The 13,440-nt window shown below is 33.7% G+C and overlaps 3 protein-coding genes across 8 annotated transcripts in view; all 3 read right to left on the reverse strand.

The window, feature by feature from the left end:
- Positions 1-92: 92 nt before the first annotated feature.
- LOC135844224 (uncharacterized) lies at positions 93-1,261 on the reverse strand. Its single transcript, XM_065362373.1, has 5 exons — positions 953-1,261; positions 791-862; positions 577-702; positions 434-493; positions 93-301 (listed from the first exon to the last, which is right to left on the reverse strand). The coding sequence occupies exons 1-5, from the start codon at positions 1,082-1,084 to the stop codon at positions 176-178; spliced, it is 516 nt and encodes a 171-aa protein (XP_065218445.1). The 5' UTR covers positions 1,085-1,261; the 3' UTR covers positions 93-175.
- A 693-nt stretch (positions 1,262-1,954) lies between these two features.
- LOC135845196 (uncharacterized) lies at positions 1,955-6,191 on the reverse strand. The gene is made up of 10 exons (XM_065363663.1): positions 5,973-6,191; positions 5,746-5,883; positions 5,599-5,649; positions 5,482-5,526; positions 5,347-5,415; positions 2,620-2,670; positions 2,491-2,523; positions 2,332-2,406; positions 2,160-2,237; positions 1,955-2,053 (listed from the first exon to the last, which is right to left on the reverse strand). Exons 1-10 carry the CDS (start codon positions 6,072-6,074, stop codon positions 1,955-1,957), a joined length of 741 nt encoding a protein of 246 aa, XP_065219735.1. The 5' UTR covers positions 6,075-6,191.
- A 3,230-nt stretch (positions 6,192-9,421) lies between these two features.
- Positions 9,422-13,440, reverse strand: part of LOC135844767 (serine-rich adhesin for platelets-like) — a 117,977-nt gene continuing 113,958 nt past the window's right edge. For all 6 annotated transcript variants that reach the window (XM_065363109.1, XM_065363108.1, XM_065363110.1 and 3 more), the window contains 2 exons: positions 13,294-13,368; positions 9,422-10,901 (listed from right to left, as the gene is read on the reverse strand). In XM_065363109.1, coding sequence (XP_065219181.1) covers positions 10,342-10,901; positions 13,294-13,368 — 635 coding nt within the window. In that variant the 3' untranslated portion in view covers positions 9,422-10,341. The remainder of the gene's footprint in view (positions 10,902-13,293; positions 13,369-13,440) is intronic.

Below are 13,440 nucleotides of genomic sequence, written 5' to 3' on the forward strand. Positions count from 1 at the left end.
CTGTAGTCTGTACCATTAAGCAAGATGCTTTAAAATTAATTCAGATCGTAGAGGTAAGTAGGTACCTAATCATGAAAATATCGAGTGCAAGAGTTTATTTTAGAATAGTGGCGGTACAGAATCGTCGAAAGTTTTATCTAAAGACAATAATATACCTACCTATTGATACACATATTTAAGCTACTCGACTGTCTTCATCTTTTTTCTCATTTGAACTGGAATCTATTATTAAATCTTTGAATTTACTGGGATTTTCAAGCGCTTCTTCGATTAATTTAATGTCACTCTTGGCACCTTCCACCTACGTGGAAAAAAATAGTTTGAATACAGAAATAAACTTGTCCCACCGCCTTGGACTGGGGATCCAAAAAATAAAATGTAGTCCAGGATACCCATAGGCCTACTTACAATGAAGTAATACTTATCAACTTACATCTTTGCGTTTGAAAGTTAGCAAGAGTCCGTTTATTTCCCAACTATTTGCTTCAGTGTGCTGAACAAAAAAAAAAAATGATGATCTTCATATTAACACAGATCTTCCCCAGGGCATAGGAAAATGAATCGTAGCCTATTTACCTTTAAAAATCGAGTTCTATTTTCTATGAATTGTTTAGCAGCTTTCAAGCGTATTCGAAGTATGGCTGTTTGGAAACTGAAGTCATCTCGAATTTCGTCATGCGTATGAAAATCAGAATCACGATTCTACCCAACATACATCCATAATAGATAAAAATTCTGACTGTAAAAAATATAAATAAAAACTTCGAACATTATAAAATGGATATTATACCGTCTTTTTATCTTCTGAAGGACCTTCATGAAATCCGTTTCGGTGTTCTTTAATAAGATCGTCATCTCCGAACTGCAAAACACGTAGGCATTCAAATAGGTAAGTAAACCTTCGGAGTTCGGAGTATTGCAGATGAGAATTCTAATAGTTGAGTCTACGTACCACTGTAGATGTGATTGAAGATCTAACAGCATCAAGATAGTTGAATGCATCGAATACGTCACTGGGAATAGGTGCTTCGGTATTTACAAAAAATAATACAGTAATGAAAACTAAAAGGAGTTTTTTCGACATGTTGAATATTTTCGAGATTTTAAAATCGTAGGTTCAAGTCCGTTAAGGTAAAAACAAGCTTGACGAATGACATGTGTGTTTTTGCAATTATTGGCATTGGCGACGAACACCATTTTCAAAATGAAAATTCGTACCTACTTCTTGAAATTTGATTTGAAAAACGCATACATGTGTTTGCAGAAAATGAGGCTCAAACGAGGTGAATTTTTCACTTCCAACACGAATAAAATAATGTAGATTAGATACCTATTAACTTGTGTACCAAGGTAAGCATTTAGATTAACCGAAAAAATGAATCAAAATCAGTAATTTTTATTGGAACAGAATCTAGGTGATTTATTATTTCAACCGGTAGAAATATGTTTCATCGAATACGTTCAGATGTTGATAGTTTTATGAATAATTTCTTTATTTCAACCTGAAACATTAAGTCTCGAATAAGTATAAACGGTTGTCTGCAGCTAGAAGTAGTTTAATTTTTTAGCAAATAAAGAACCTGATCTTTTAGACTCATGAGTTGTGATTTCTTTTCATCGGAGATGTTTTGCTTCATTTCATTTTCAAGTTCCTGCGAAATGAAAAAAATATTTGTACCGAGATATTAGAAATATTGAGCTAAACATGAACGTAAAGTATAATATCAATATTCAGTAAGTACGTTAATTTGTTTTTGAAGGGTAATTATTTGTTGACGTGCTTTTTCCACATCGTCCTTTTCCTCAGCTGATAATTCCTTCGGTGGAATGAAAATTATATCATTCGACAACATCTATGATAAGGACAAAAATATGAAACTGAAGTGAAGGTAATCAAGAGTCCAAGAAAAAGAGAAGATTTTTTTTACTAATGATGAATCCATTCGAAAAACATTCAGCAATAGAGCATACTTACTGAGTTTAACACCGTTTTATGTTTCTCAGTGCCCTGATTTCCCGATTCATTCGATGAATCGATCTCACTTGAGTTTTTCTGTAAAACATTCACGAATGTAGGCAAAATATTTGAAATAAAATTAGGCCTAAGAACAATGTACATAGAAAATTATTTCAAAAAGAATAACATAATGTCTAAATACCGCATGTTTTTTTTCAACTTTGGATCCATTTTTTGACAAGTCAGATCCGCTTCCTTTTTCGTCTTGATGAGGAGCGGTCTAGATAAATTTGTGATAAAATACGTAGGTACAGATAATCGATTGGATACAATTTTATTCCATGAAAATCGTTATCAGGTAGGTATATACTCACAGAATGCGTGGAATCATTAGCATCATCTTTTTTGTCTGGCTTATGGTCTTGTTTTACGTCTCTATTATTTAATTCCTTCATGGATATGATACAAGATATTCAATTATGAAGTTCAGATTTAATGAACAGTTCAAATAAGTTCTTAGATGAAAAGATTACCGTAACAAACCAGTTTGTAACCCAAGATGAGAACTGAAAACAAAAAGCAATTAATGAATTCTATTGACATGTTATACAAGCGTAATCACTTTCGAAGTCATAATTGAATGATAGGTAACCTATCCTTACATATGCTATTATTCCTCCAAAATATTCCATATACGATTGAGCTTCGTTCAACTGCAGATTAAATTTTAAAAGAATAGAATCATTGACGGTATTCAGATAATAACATTAGTCCAGGAAAATTAGACCAAAAAAAGGGGTCATAGGGAAAATTGAGGTAGCAAGCTGAATTTTGGTATACTGGTTCATTTTTGTGTGCTGAACACGAATCCGATGAGTCCCCGCGTGTCCCTGGTGAGCGTTCTCCCCTATTGTGGATCTAAGCCCCCCAAAATCAGTTTTTTGCGATTTTCTCCGCCGCATTGCATTTTAGCGAAAATATGTGACTAGGTAAAATAATCTACGTCAAATTCCCGATCTAGTGATATATCAACTTTCCTTCTACCCCCAAGGGGGGTGGAGCTAGGACCGTTCAAATGAGAGGGGGTTTCTAAAATGCTATTGACGCTGGGGAGGGGTGAAATTTCCCCCGACAGCGTTCGGGTTGATACTAGCATGGAAGGTGGGTACCATCGAGAAACTTCCACTTGAAAAATTTCAGATCCCCACCCCTTCCCCTTTTTGGGGGACCCCCCCTTTTCTGAAATTTCAATAACACTTTTCTCAGCTCCATTTCAACCGATTTTGAAAATTTTTCTGGAAGTTATGTATAACCTTAGTAGGTATCCCCAAAAAAATTTTTAACCCCCTCTCCCCATATTTACCCCTCAAAATGACGTTTTTTTCATTTTTTATGCCTATTAACAGTCAAGATTACGAGGTACAATTTTGGAAACACGTTTTTGGATATATTTTCGGCCCCCAAACATCATATACTTTTTTTTTAGAAATTTTTGCTTTGGTGCGCCGTGGTGAAAAATTGGAAGAATGTGTTTTGGGGGGTAGGGGGTGAAATGGGAATTTTGAAAAAAATAACTATCGATGAGTAGGGTATCGTTTTCATATGATTCGATACCGCTGAGCACGAATATGACTTCAGATTTTCTGCTATAATCGCCTAGCCCTCTCCACAGCCCCCGTCCCCCTAATTTTTAATATTTTTGAAACAGAGTTATTTTGATGATGTTGGTGTCGTTTTCATATGATTCGATACCGCCGAGCACGAATATGGCTTCAGATTTTCTGCTACCCTCACCTGCCCCTCTCCAGTGATGAGTTGATTTGGGGTTCACCTCCTCCACCCTCCCCCTTCATGAAATCATTATTTCCATTAGGTACACGAGTGAAAAAAGGGCGATCGTATGTGTTATGAAATAAATTTGTATTATGACTATTACAGATTAACACACTCGATCATTATCCTCCCCCTTTGGTGGATCCCTGCCCCCTGAATGATTTTTTAGTTATATCTCATTCAGTTTTATTGCTATGGGACAATTACATAAGTTCATCGTCATTGTATATAAAATTTCTCGTAGAATGAGCTACAGCACATGGCTCCCCCTCGGGGGGGGGGGGGGTGGACCCTCATATTTTTTTCTTGTGATTTTTATGTACGTAGTCATTGAATTATAAAATACATACTCATACATACTCAAGTTACAGTTATCATGAATAATTATTATGCCACATATGCTCAGCATACCTATACAGTCAAGTACACATACAGATTTGTTACGTTTTCTGCGTGGAAAAAAATCGATGGTCCACCCCCCTCAAGGGGGAGCCATGTGCTGTAGCTTATTCTACGAGAAATTTTATGTAAAATAACAATGAACTTATGTAATTTTCCCATAGCAATGAAACCAACATCATCAAAATAACTTTTATTTCGAAAATCGTGAAAATTGAGGGAGGCTGAGGGGCTCTGGAGAGGGGTAGGTGAGTGTAGCAGAAAATCTGAAGTCATATTCGTGCTCAGCGGTATCGAATCATATGAAAACGATACCCTACTCATTGATAGTTATTTTTTTCAAAATTCCCATTTCACCCCCTACCCCCCAAAACACATTCTTCCAATTTTTCACCACGGCGCACCAAAGCAAAAATTTCTAAAAAAAAAAGTATATGATGTTTGGGGGCCGAAAATACATCCAAAAACGTGTTTCCAAAATTGTACCTCGTAATCTTGACTGTTAATAGGCATAAAAAATGAAAAAAACGTCATTTTGAGGGGTAAATATGGGGGGAGGGGGTTAAAATTTTTTTTGGGGATACCTACTAAGGTTATACATAACTTCCAGAAAAATTTTCAAAATCGGTTGAAATGGAGCTGAGAAAAGTGTTATTGAAATTTCAGAAAAGGGGGGGTCCCCCAAAAAGGGGAAGGGGTGGGGATCTGAAATTTTTCAAGTGGAAGTTTCTCGATGGTACCCACCTTCCATGCTAGTATCAACCCGAACGCTGTCGGGGGAAATTTCACCCCTCCCCAGCGTCAATAGCATTTTAGAAACCCCCTCTCATTTGAACGGTCCTAGCTCCACCCCCCTTGGGGGTAGAAGGAAAGTTGATATATCACTAGATCGGGAATTTGACGTAGATTATTTTACCTATTCACATATTTTCGCTAAAATGCAATGCGGCGGAGAAAATCGCAAAAAACTGATTTTGGGGGGCTTAGATCCACAATAGGGGAGAACGCTCACCAGGGACGCGCGGGGACTCATCGGATTCGTGTTCAGCACACAAAAATGAACCAGTATACCAAAATTCAGCTTGCTACCTCAATTTTCCCTATGGAATGTTATTTTTCCTGGACTACATTGACAATGAAATGATCAGTTCACTCACATTTCGTAACCTAGTCTGACCTCCTTTTGTCCCCAAATCTACCAATAAATGAACTCCACCTAAAGTAAACTGGAATTTTATTCCATTACTTACGATTCAAATTTGAATAACTCCGATAAAAATGTTGTAATTTACCGATATGAGTTTATTCGTATTGTGTTCCAAGTTCATCGTTAGTTCCTGTAAACAATTCACATATGCAATCGCGATTGTTTTCCTGTATAGAAAGATGCATAATTAAATTGTACAGACTTTGGCTTTTTTTGCTGCATATTCTTGAGCATCTCGATATGGTGAATCCAACTAGGTTGAAAAATGAAAACAATCGCGTTATTTCTCATAGATTTTAAATCCACTAATTCAATTTACTCAAAGTAAAATGGAGTTTTATTTACATACCATCAATTTCAAACGAGATAATACTAAAGCTGGTTCTATAACACTCTCTTTCAACGAATCATTCTGGAGTAGATCAATATTGCTTGGATTAGGAACTGGAACTTGATTTTGAAGAGAAAGCGTATCATAGGCTTCATTCTAATAACAATTTAAAAAAAAAAAAACACTTTTCAAGTACATATCCTAGACATTGTAGGTTGAAGAAAACAAATTGTTCATAGACTTACTTGACCCAAAGTTGACGTTGAATCGAAAAACGACGGCAATAATGTGAATGCGTTTAAAGATGCGATGAGGAAGCAATAAACAACGTAGATTTGAACTTCCATTTTACTTTACAGCAGTGTGACAGCGATCGCTATTCTTTTTTGTCGATATGCAAGTGTCTTTTTAATAGTTATTTGACGCACGATCGTGTACCTATAGGTATTGACTGTTAACTATGAATGGTGTATTGGCGTACTTTATAACCTAGTATAATATACCTAGACCTACATTTTACGGCGTTGATTACGTCGTATGTATTTCCAACTACCTAGTGCCTATACTGCCCACCTAATTGATAATTTTTTTCTTGAATGAACATCGTCGTGTGTTTGTTTATTGTTCTACAAAAGTAAATGTACTTGAATTAAGTAAACTTGCAACGTGTGAATCTTAGTCAAGGATTCTGTCTGCTGCTTATGCAATAAAGTATGCGGAATCGGCCCTTAAAATGGAGAAAACTGAAAATATTTGGACGTGTAGTAGAAGTTGCCTATTCATCACAAGGCGCAAAAATAATTCGAAACGTGGGTTTTTTCAACTGTTTAATTTTTTATGATGGAAATGATCGAAGAAAAATGCAATTGTTATCGTAATCTGTTCTTAAACCGGTAGTTGGCATCCCTGACTGAAATAAATTGTAAATTTGAACTCGGTGACCTCGATTTACCCCAGAATCGCCTTTTATCACGTTCGTAAAGGGCTTTAACCCTTTCGCGCTGGCTGGGACAGCATATGTCCCAGCAACTTTGAACAAATCTGCTGGGAACTTCTGGGACACATTTTTCCCGCAGACTGGGTCCCATCAGTAGAGTAAAGTGTCAGGAATCGATTGAGACCACTCCCATTTTTTTCGCTCGTGTTATAGCAACACTGTGAATTATTTTTTCCGCAAAAACGTGTTTTTTAGTAAAAATGTGAAATCTGAGCAACCAGTTGGTAGTAATTAAAAATTTATTGCAAACACAGGGAGTGATTGGTCGGCAACGAATTTATATTTGAAAATAGATAGAATAAGCTACATTTTGGTGTAAAAAAAATTAATTTTGATTTATTTTTGAGGGAGCAAATTCAAAAACAAAAACGTAAATAAGTTTTATTCAATAATTTTTTGATATTTTTGAGCTGTTTTGAGTGTTATTTTTTCAAGAAATCGAAAAAAGGATGATTTCAGTCTGTCGGGAATGTTTTTCTGCATATTTTGTCCAAATTTCATCGAATTTGATGCGTTACTCATAGCGAAATCCTCTGTCAGAGGAAATTGATGTCTCAATTTTGGTAAAATTTCATAAAAATTTCAATTTTTTGAAATTTTAAGATTTTATTAGCAAAAGTGTGTTTTTTTGAAATTTTTTCTCATTTGCATCCAAAATACAAATTTTTCACACGACTTTTTGCATACTGGAATGATATTATTGGTATTGTCCCACTTGTCCCAGCAATTTTTGCAAATTTTAAGCACTGCTGGGACATATGCTGTCCCAGGACAAATTTTCAAAGTCCACTGCTGGGACATACGTGTTCCCACCTCAATATCTTGAGTGTGAGTTGAGGAAAAAATCTGTAACAAACTTATGTTGCTTAGAGATGCCCAAGGAACGATTTAATGTAAAAAAATTGGAGGTGGGATGCAAAACCAATATTCGGCGCGAAAGGGTTAAAAAGGAGAAAAAAGGAAAATAATTGAACAAGTCCAAGAAGTTGCCTACTCGTAAGGCGCAAAAATTACTCGAAACGTGGGATTTTTGATTTTCCTACTGTTTAATTTTTTATAATGGAAATGATCGGAGAAAAACGCTATTTTTATATTAATCTGTTCTTAAACCGGTAAGTTGGTATCCCTGACTGAAATAAATTGTAAATTTGAACTCAGTGGCCTCGATTCATCCCCGAATCATTTTTTTTCACATTCGTAAAGGGGTTTAAAATGGAGAAAAATAGGGAAATAATTGAACGTGTCGAAGAAGTTGTCTACTCGTAAGGCATAAAAATTATTCAAAACGTGGAGTTTTTCAGCAATATAATTATAGTTTTCAAAAATCTCGTTCGGATGGATGCGTAGCGCCATCTGTTGGAATAAAACAGAACCTTCGTTCTGTATTTTGAAAAAAAACAAGGTGAAAAAGTGGCGAAATGAAGGCTAGATATGCGCGTGGCGCTATCTTTCCGAATATTTCGGAACTACGTTGAAAAAGAGCAATAGAAATCGTTTTTTGATGCTCTTTCTCGAAGTTGTGAAATATTCGGAAAGATAGCGCCACGCACATATCTGGCATCGATTTCGCTACTTTTTCAAGTTTTTCATCTTTTACAAAAAACAGAACAAGTTTCTTTTTCTTTCAGTAGATGGCATCATACGTCCATGAGCCAATCAGAATAGTTCAAATCATTTGTAACTTGTATCCTCGTCCATATACAGGGTGTCCGGTAAGTGGTGGTACAAACTTCAGATTTGGATACAACCAACCGGGCACAACTAAGAAAAAAGTTAATGTGAAAGTGTGGCCGATCTTCAAAATTGAAGGGGCAAAATTATGTTTTCAAAATCTAAGAGCCAAAATCCAATTTTGACCATGGGGGCGGGTAGTACCTACTTTGAAAAATGAACAAAATTACCTACTCGTATTATGACTTTTTGCCTAACTTGCAAATTAAAGGGGCTACAAACGATTTTTAATTTCAAAAAATCGCGACGAAAAAAATGAATGCAGAAATGAATACTACATCAAAAAATAAACAAATTTTGTTATTATCATTTTTTTTCTTACTCTAAAATTTAAGAAGTTTTTGAAGGTCAAAAATTGTAAATTTGATGAAATTTTTAGCAATTTGAAAATTTTTGAGCTTCAAAAACTTCTTAAATTTTAGAGTAAGAAAAAAAATGATAATAACATAATTTGTTTATTTTTTGACGTAGTATTTATTTCTGCATTCATTTTTTTCGTCGTGATTTTTTGAAATTAAAAATTGTTTGTAGCCCCTTCAATTTGCAAGTTAGGCAAAAAGTCATAATAGGTAATTTTGTTCATTTTTCAAAGTACTACCCGCCCCCATGATCAAAATTGGATTTTGGCTCTTAGATTTTGAAAACATAATTTTGCCCCTTCAATTTTGAAGATAGGTCACACTTTCACATCAACTTTTTTCTTAGTCGTACCCGGTTGTATCCAAATCTGAAGTTTATACCACCATTTACCGGTCACCCTGTATATGTATTGTGGCATTCGCAGCCTCAAATTAATTATAAATAGTGCTCAACTAGGAGCTTGTAAAATGTAACTTTCATAGAGTAAATTTGAGATTTCAAAAATTGTAGTACACTACATACTTTGTCAAAAATTGGTGGTTACGATACTGCGAATAAACTTGGGCCTTGGGGCATTTCTGAACCCGAAATCATAGAAACAAGTCAATCAATATTCAAAATTTATTTAATTACATCGTATAGTTCATATAATTAAAATATTACACGAGAAAGGGGAGAAAAAATGTGAACACACGTTACAGTAACTTAAGATCACATACGCGATGGAAAAAATATACAAAAAATATACTCGTAAACATAATTAAAGAAATATTAAAACGAACACGTATCAAATCGAAACAAAAAGAAATAAATATACAAATCGAAATCTTCGTATACGTAATAATTTTTCATACATACAAAACAATCACTGTACAAAAATTCTGGAAAAATATACGAAAAAAAAGTATCGCGAATTCGGACAATCAAAATTCGTAATTAAATTTAAACAGTTTCAAATCGTCAAATGAAACTGACTCAGCGAATAACACGAAACTCTTACTCGCCGTTCTAAAAAATATGTACATACATTAAATAGGTATTTCATAAGAGCACAATATTACATTATACGCGAGGAGTAAATCAAAAAAAAAATCTAAATATCTTAAGGGCAAAAAAAACGAAAAAAAGCAACAATCTACAATTAATTATCCTGAGACATACGATACCCTGTGTGTTAAAAAAAAAATATATGAATTTGTTCGGTAAATTCGATAAAATTTCAATTCGCGTCATAATACAAAAATCTCGTAGTTCCAATATTAACACAATATTAATATTATTATTAAATCCTTCGACTCTGGAAAAAGGAACTTTTAAAAAAATCATCATTCACGTAACGATAAATGCGACAAAAAAGTAATAAATATAACTATAGCCTTTCGAAGAGGGTCATAAAACTAATCATGTAAGAATAGAGCGAAAAAACACGAGCTAGAAACGAACGGTAAATAAATAAATAACAAAAACAAAAAAAGAAAATGAAAACTAAAAAAAAATGAAAAAATTATACAAAAAAAAATGACTGATTATTGCGAAACAATTCTACTAAAACGACTATTACACAGCTGCAATAAAGCCTGCTCCGCTTTCATTTTAACAATCGCTGCTGGTAGATTTATCTCTTTTTTCGACATCTTCTTACGACAAGGTTTCTTTCTCCTAGAATTAGGCTGATCGTGAGCGTTGCTCGATGGTTTTGTAGTCGCAGCAGCACCAGCAACTGAAGTCGTCGTAGGACTTGGATTAGGTTTGGTAGTTGTGGAGGTCGATGCCGACGAAGGAGCCGCTGTCAAGGTGGGCATAGTTGCTGATGTTGCTGTTGTTGTTGTTGACGTCGTCGTCGTCGAAATTAACGACGGAGCGGAAGATGCGATGGTCGACGTTTCTGATTTCGAGGTAACCGGACGGTTTTCTGGCTTTTTCGGGTTTTTCGTCGAACCGACGGTGACAGTTGATGTGGACGTTGAGCAGGACGAGGAGGAAGCGCTGCTACTCTTTTTCGGAGGTGGTAACGGGTCGTCCGGCGAATCTTTTTTCATTACCGTGTTAACGCTGTCGTTTAATAAATAGGAACGGAATATTTTCTCTGGAACAGAAATTAAAAGAAAAATAAGTACGTCAGTATAAAATAAATCGAGAAAATAACGCTGAGTAATTGAAAAAATACTAAACAAAAAGGCAGGTAATGTTATATTAAAACTTTGAAAAAATCGAAGCAATAATTTTTTCACACGTGTTTTGTTCTACTGAAATTTTTTTCTAAAAATAATTTATTATTACAACGCTTTTTCGTTAGTTTGGGATCGTTAAGCACGAAAATGGGCGTAAAATTAACCTCCAGTTCAACATTTTTTTTAAAATTAAATCTTTTTCATTTTTTTTTTTTTGGAAGCGACGAGTCCCAAAAATTGACACAGAATTTGAGCTCAGCGACTCGAATCAGTCGGAAAACATTTATCTTGCTTTTTTTGAAAACTGAAACAACGATTTTAAAAAATTTGAAAGGGGCCAGTTCATGCATTTTTTTTTCAAGCTAAAAACTCTTGGTAAATTTTTTTCCCATTTTATGTAACCAATTTTCAAGAGGTGAGTGACACTTTTTACAATTGACCAGAAAACTGACTCAATTTTCAACTCAAAATTCTTTAAAAGTGTTAAAAAAACTTCAATTAGAAATTGTTGAGTTGCTGCCAAAATTTCAACTCATTTGTGATGTTTTTTTCAAAAATCCTCAAAATCATGACTTACGTTTCGGTTCAAAATTCTCAAACAACATTTACGTCAAAATATTTGAATTTCTTGTGAAATTTTAACGCATTTTGACAGGTGGCATGACCTCCTTTTTAAAAAAATCATGACCCAATTTTGGATTCCAAGTTTTTCAAAATTTAAAAAAAAAACATTTTCGTTGAAATATTTGAATTTTTCGAGAAATTTTAACCCATTTTAATAGGTCGCATGACATCTTTTTCAAAAAACCTAAAAATCATTACTTCGTTCTGAGCTATGAAATTATTTAAAAATAGCCAGAAAACATTTTCGTTGGAATATTTCAAATTTCTTAAAAATCTCAAAAGGTATAACCAACAAAATCCTTTAAAAATATTTCTGTCGAAAAACTTGCACAAAACTTCAATATATTTTGACAGGTCACATGATATTTTTTCCAAAAATCCCACAATTCCATAAACCAATTAGGGTTTAAAATTGTTCGAAATTCTAAAACCACATTTTCGTTTAAATGTTACAATTAATCATTTAATTTCGACCCATTCAGATAAATCGTATGGTACTTTTTCAAAAATTCCAAAAATTACGACCCAATTTTGGACTAAAGATTCACGAACCTGATTAAAAATTCTCAAGAAATATTCGTCAAAAATATTTTAATTTCTCAAGAAATTTCATCGCATTTTGATAGCTTGCATGGGACTTTTCCAAAAATTCCAAAAAATGATGACCCATCAATTTTGGGCTCAAAATCATCAAAATTTTCGAGAAGCATTTTCGTTGAAATAAGTACTCGATTTCTCGCAAAACTCCAACAAATTTTGATGGCTCACACGATATATCTTCAAAAATCTTAAAAATCATCACCCAAATTTGGGCAAAATAACCTCAAACATTCTCAAAAAAAATTTTTAAAAAAATGAAATATTTGATTTCCCACAAAATTTTAAAACATTATGATAGGTCCATGTGATATTTATTCAAAAATCCCAAAAATCATTGCCCAATTATTTTGGACTAAAAGATCTTAAACATTTTCAAAAAACACTTTCGTTAAAATATTGGAATTTTCAACAAAATTTTAACCTACATATTTTGATAAGTTGCATTGTACTTTTTAAAAAATCCCAAAAATCATGACCCAATTTTGAGCTTCAAATTAATTAAAATTCTCAAAAAAAAATTTTCATGAAAAAATTTGAATTGCTCGCAACATTTTAACCCATTTTGATGGCTCACATGGCAATTTTTCCAGAAGTCACAAAAAAATGATGACTCAATTTTGGGGTCAAAGTGCTCAAAAAAATCTTCATAAATATATTTGAATTTCTCCCGAAATTTCAACACATTTTGATAAGTTGCGTGACATCTTGTTCAAAGTCCAAAAATCACTACCAAATTTTCAAATTTTGAGGTCAAAATTCTTCAAAATTCTCAAAAAAATTATGTTGGCAAAATATTTGAATTTATCAAGAAATTTCATCGAATTTTCATAAGTAGCATGATATTTTTTCAAAAATCCCAAAAATAATGACCGAACTTTGGGGCTTAAACTTATCCAAAAGTTTTCAGAAAACATTTTCGTTAAAATATTTGAATTTCTCGAGAAATATGTACCTTATTCCAAAGCATTAATTTTTCACCCAGAATCAACTTCTCTTTTTAAGAAAAAAAGCCCGTCACTTTATTATGTTTTTTTCCCAAAATAAATTACCGATCAAATAATCAAATAATTATTCTGAACTTACTTCGCGCCACTTCGGTGTGAACCTTATTATCACAGTTTTCATTCGAAGATTTATTTTTTCCTGCCTTCTTCGAATCTGCAACAGATGAAAAACATGATAAAATTAGAACTTCAAATACAAAATCAACTCTCTTGAGAAAACCAAATA

This window comes from Planococcus citri, chromosome 4 (assembly GCF_950023065.1).
Source record: "Planococcus citri chromosome 4, ihPlaCitr1.1, whole genome shotgun sequence".
NCBI lineage: Eukaryota > Metazoa > Arthropoda > Insecta > Hemiptera > Pseudococcidae > Planococcus > Planococcus citri.

Coding starts and splice junctions, on each gene's coding strand:
- LOC135844224 (XM_065362373.1), bottom strand. CDS start 1,084: ATGTCGAAAAAACTCCTTTTAGTTTTCATTACTGTATTATTTTTTGTA. Junction 863..952: donor CTTCAATCACATCTACAGTG/GTACGTAGACTC, acceptor CGTGTTTTGCAG/TTCGGAGATGACGATCTTAT. Junction 703..790: donor CTTCAGAAGATAAAAAGACG/GTATAATATCCA, acceptor TATGTTGGGTAG/AATCGTGATTCTGATTTTCA.
- LOC135845196 (XM_065363663.1), bottom strand. CDS start 6,074: ATGGAAGTTCAAATCTACGTTGTTTATTGCTTCCTCATCGCATCTTTA. Junction 5,527..5,598: donor ATGCAGCAAAAAAAGCCAAA/GTCTGTACAATT, acceptor AATTGTTTACAG/GAACTAACGATGAACTTGGA. Junction 2,238..2,331: donor CTAATGATTCCACGCATTCT/GTGAGTATATAC, acceptor AAATTTATCTAG/ACCGCTCCTCATCAAGACGA.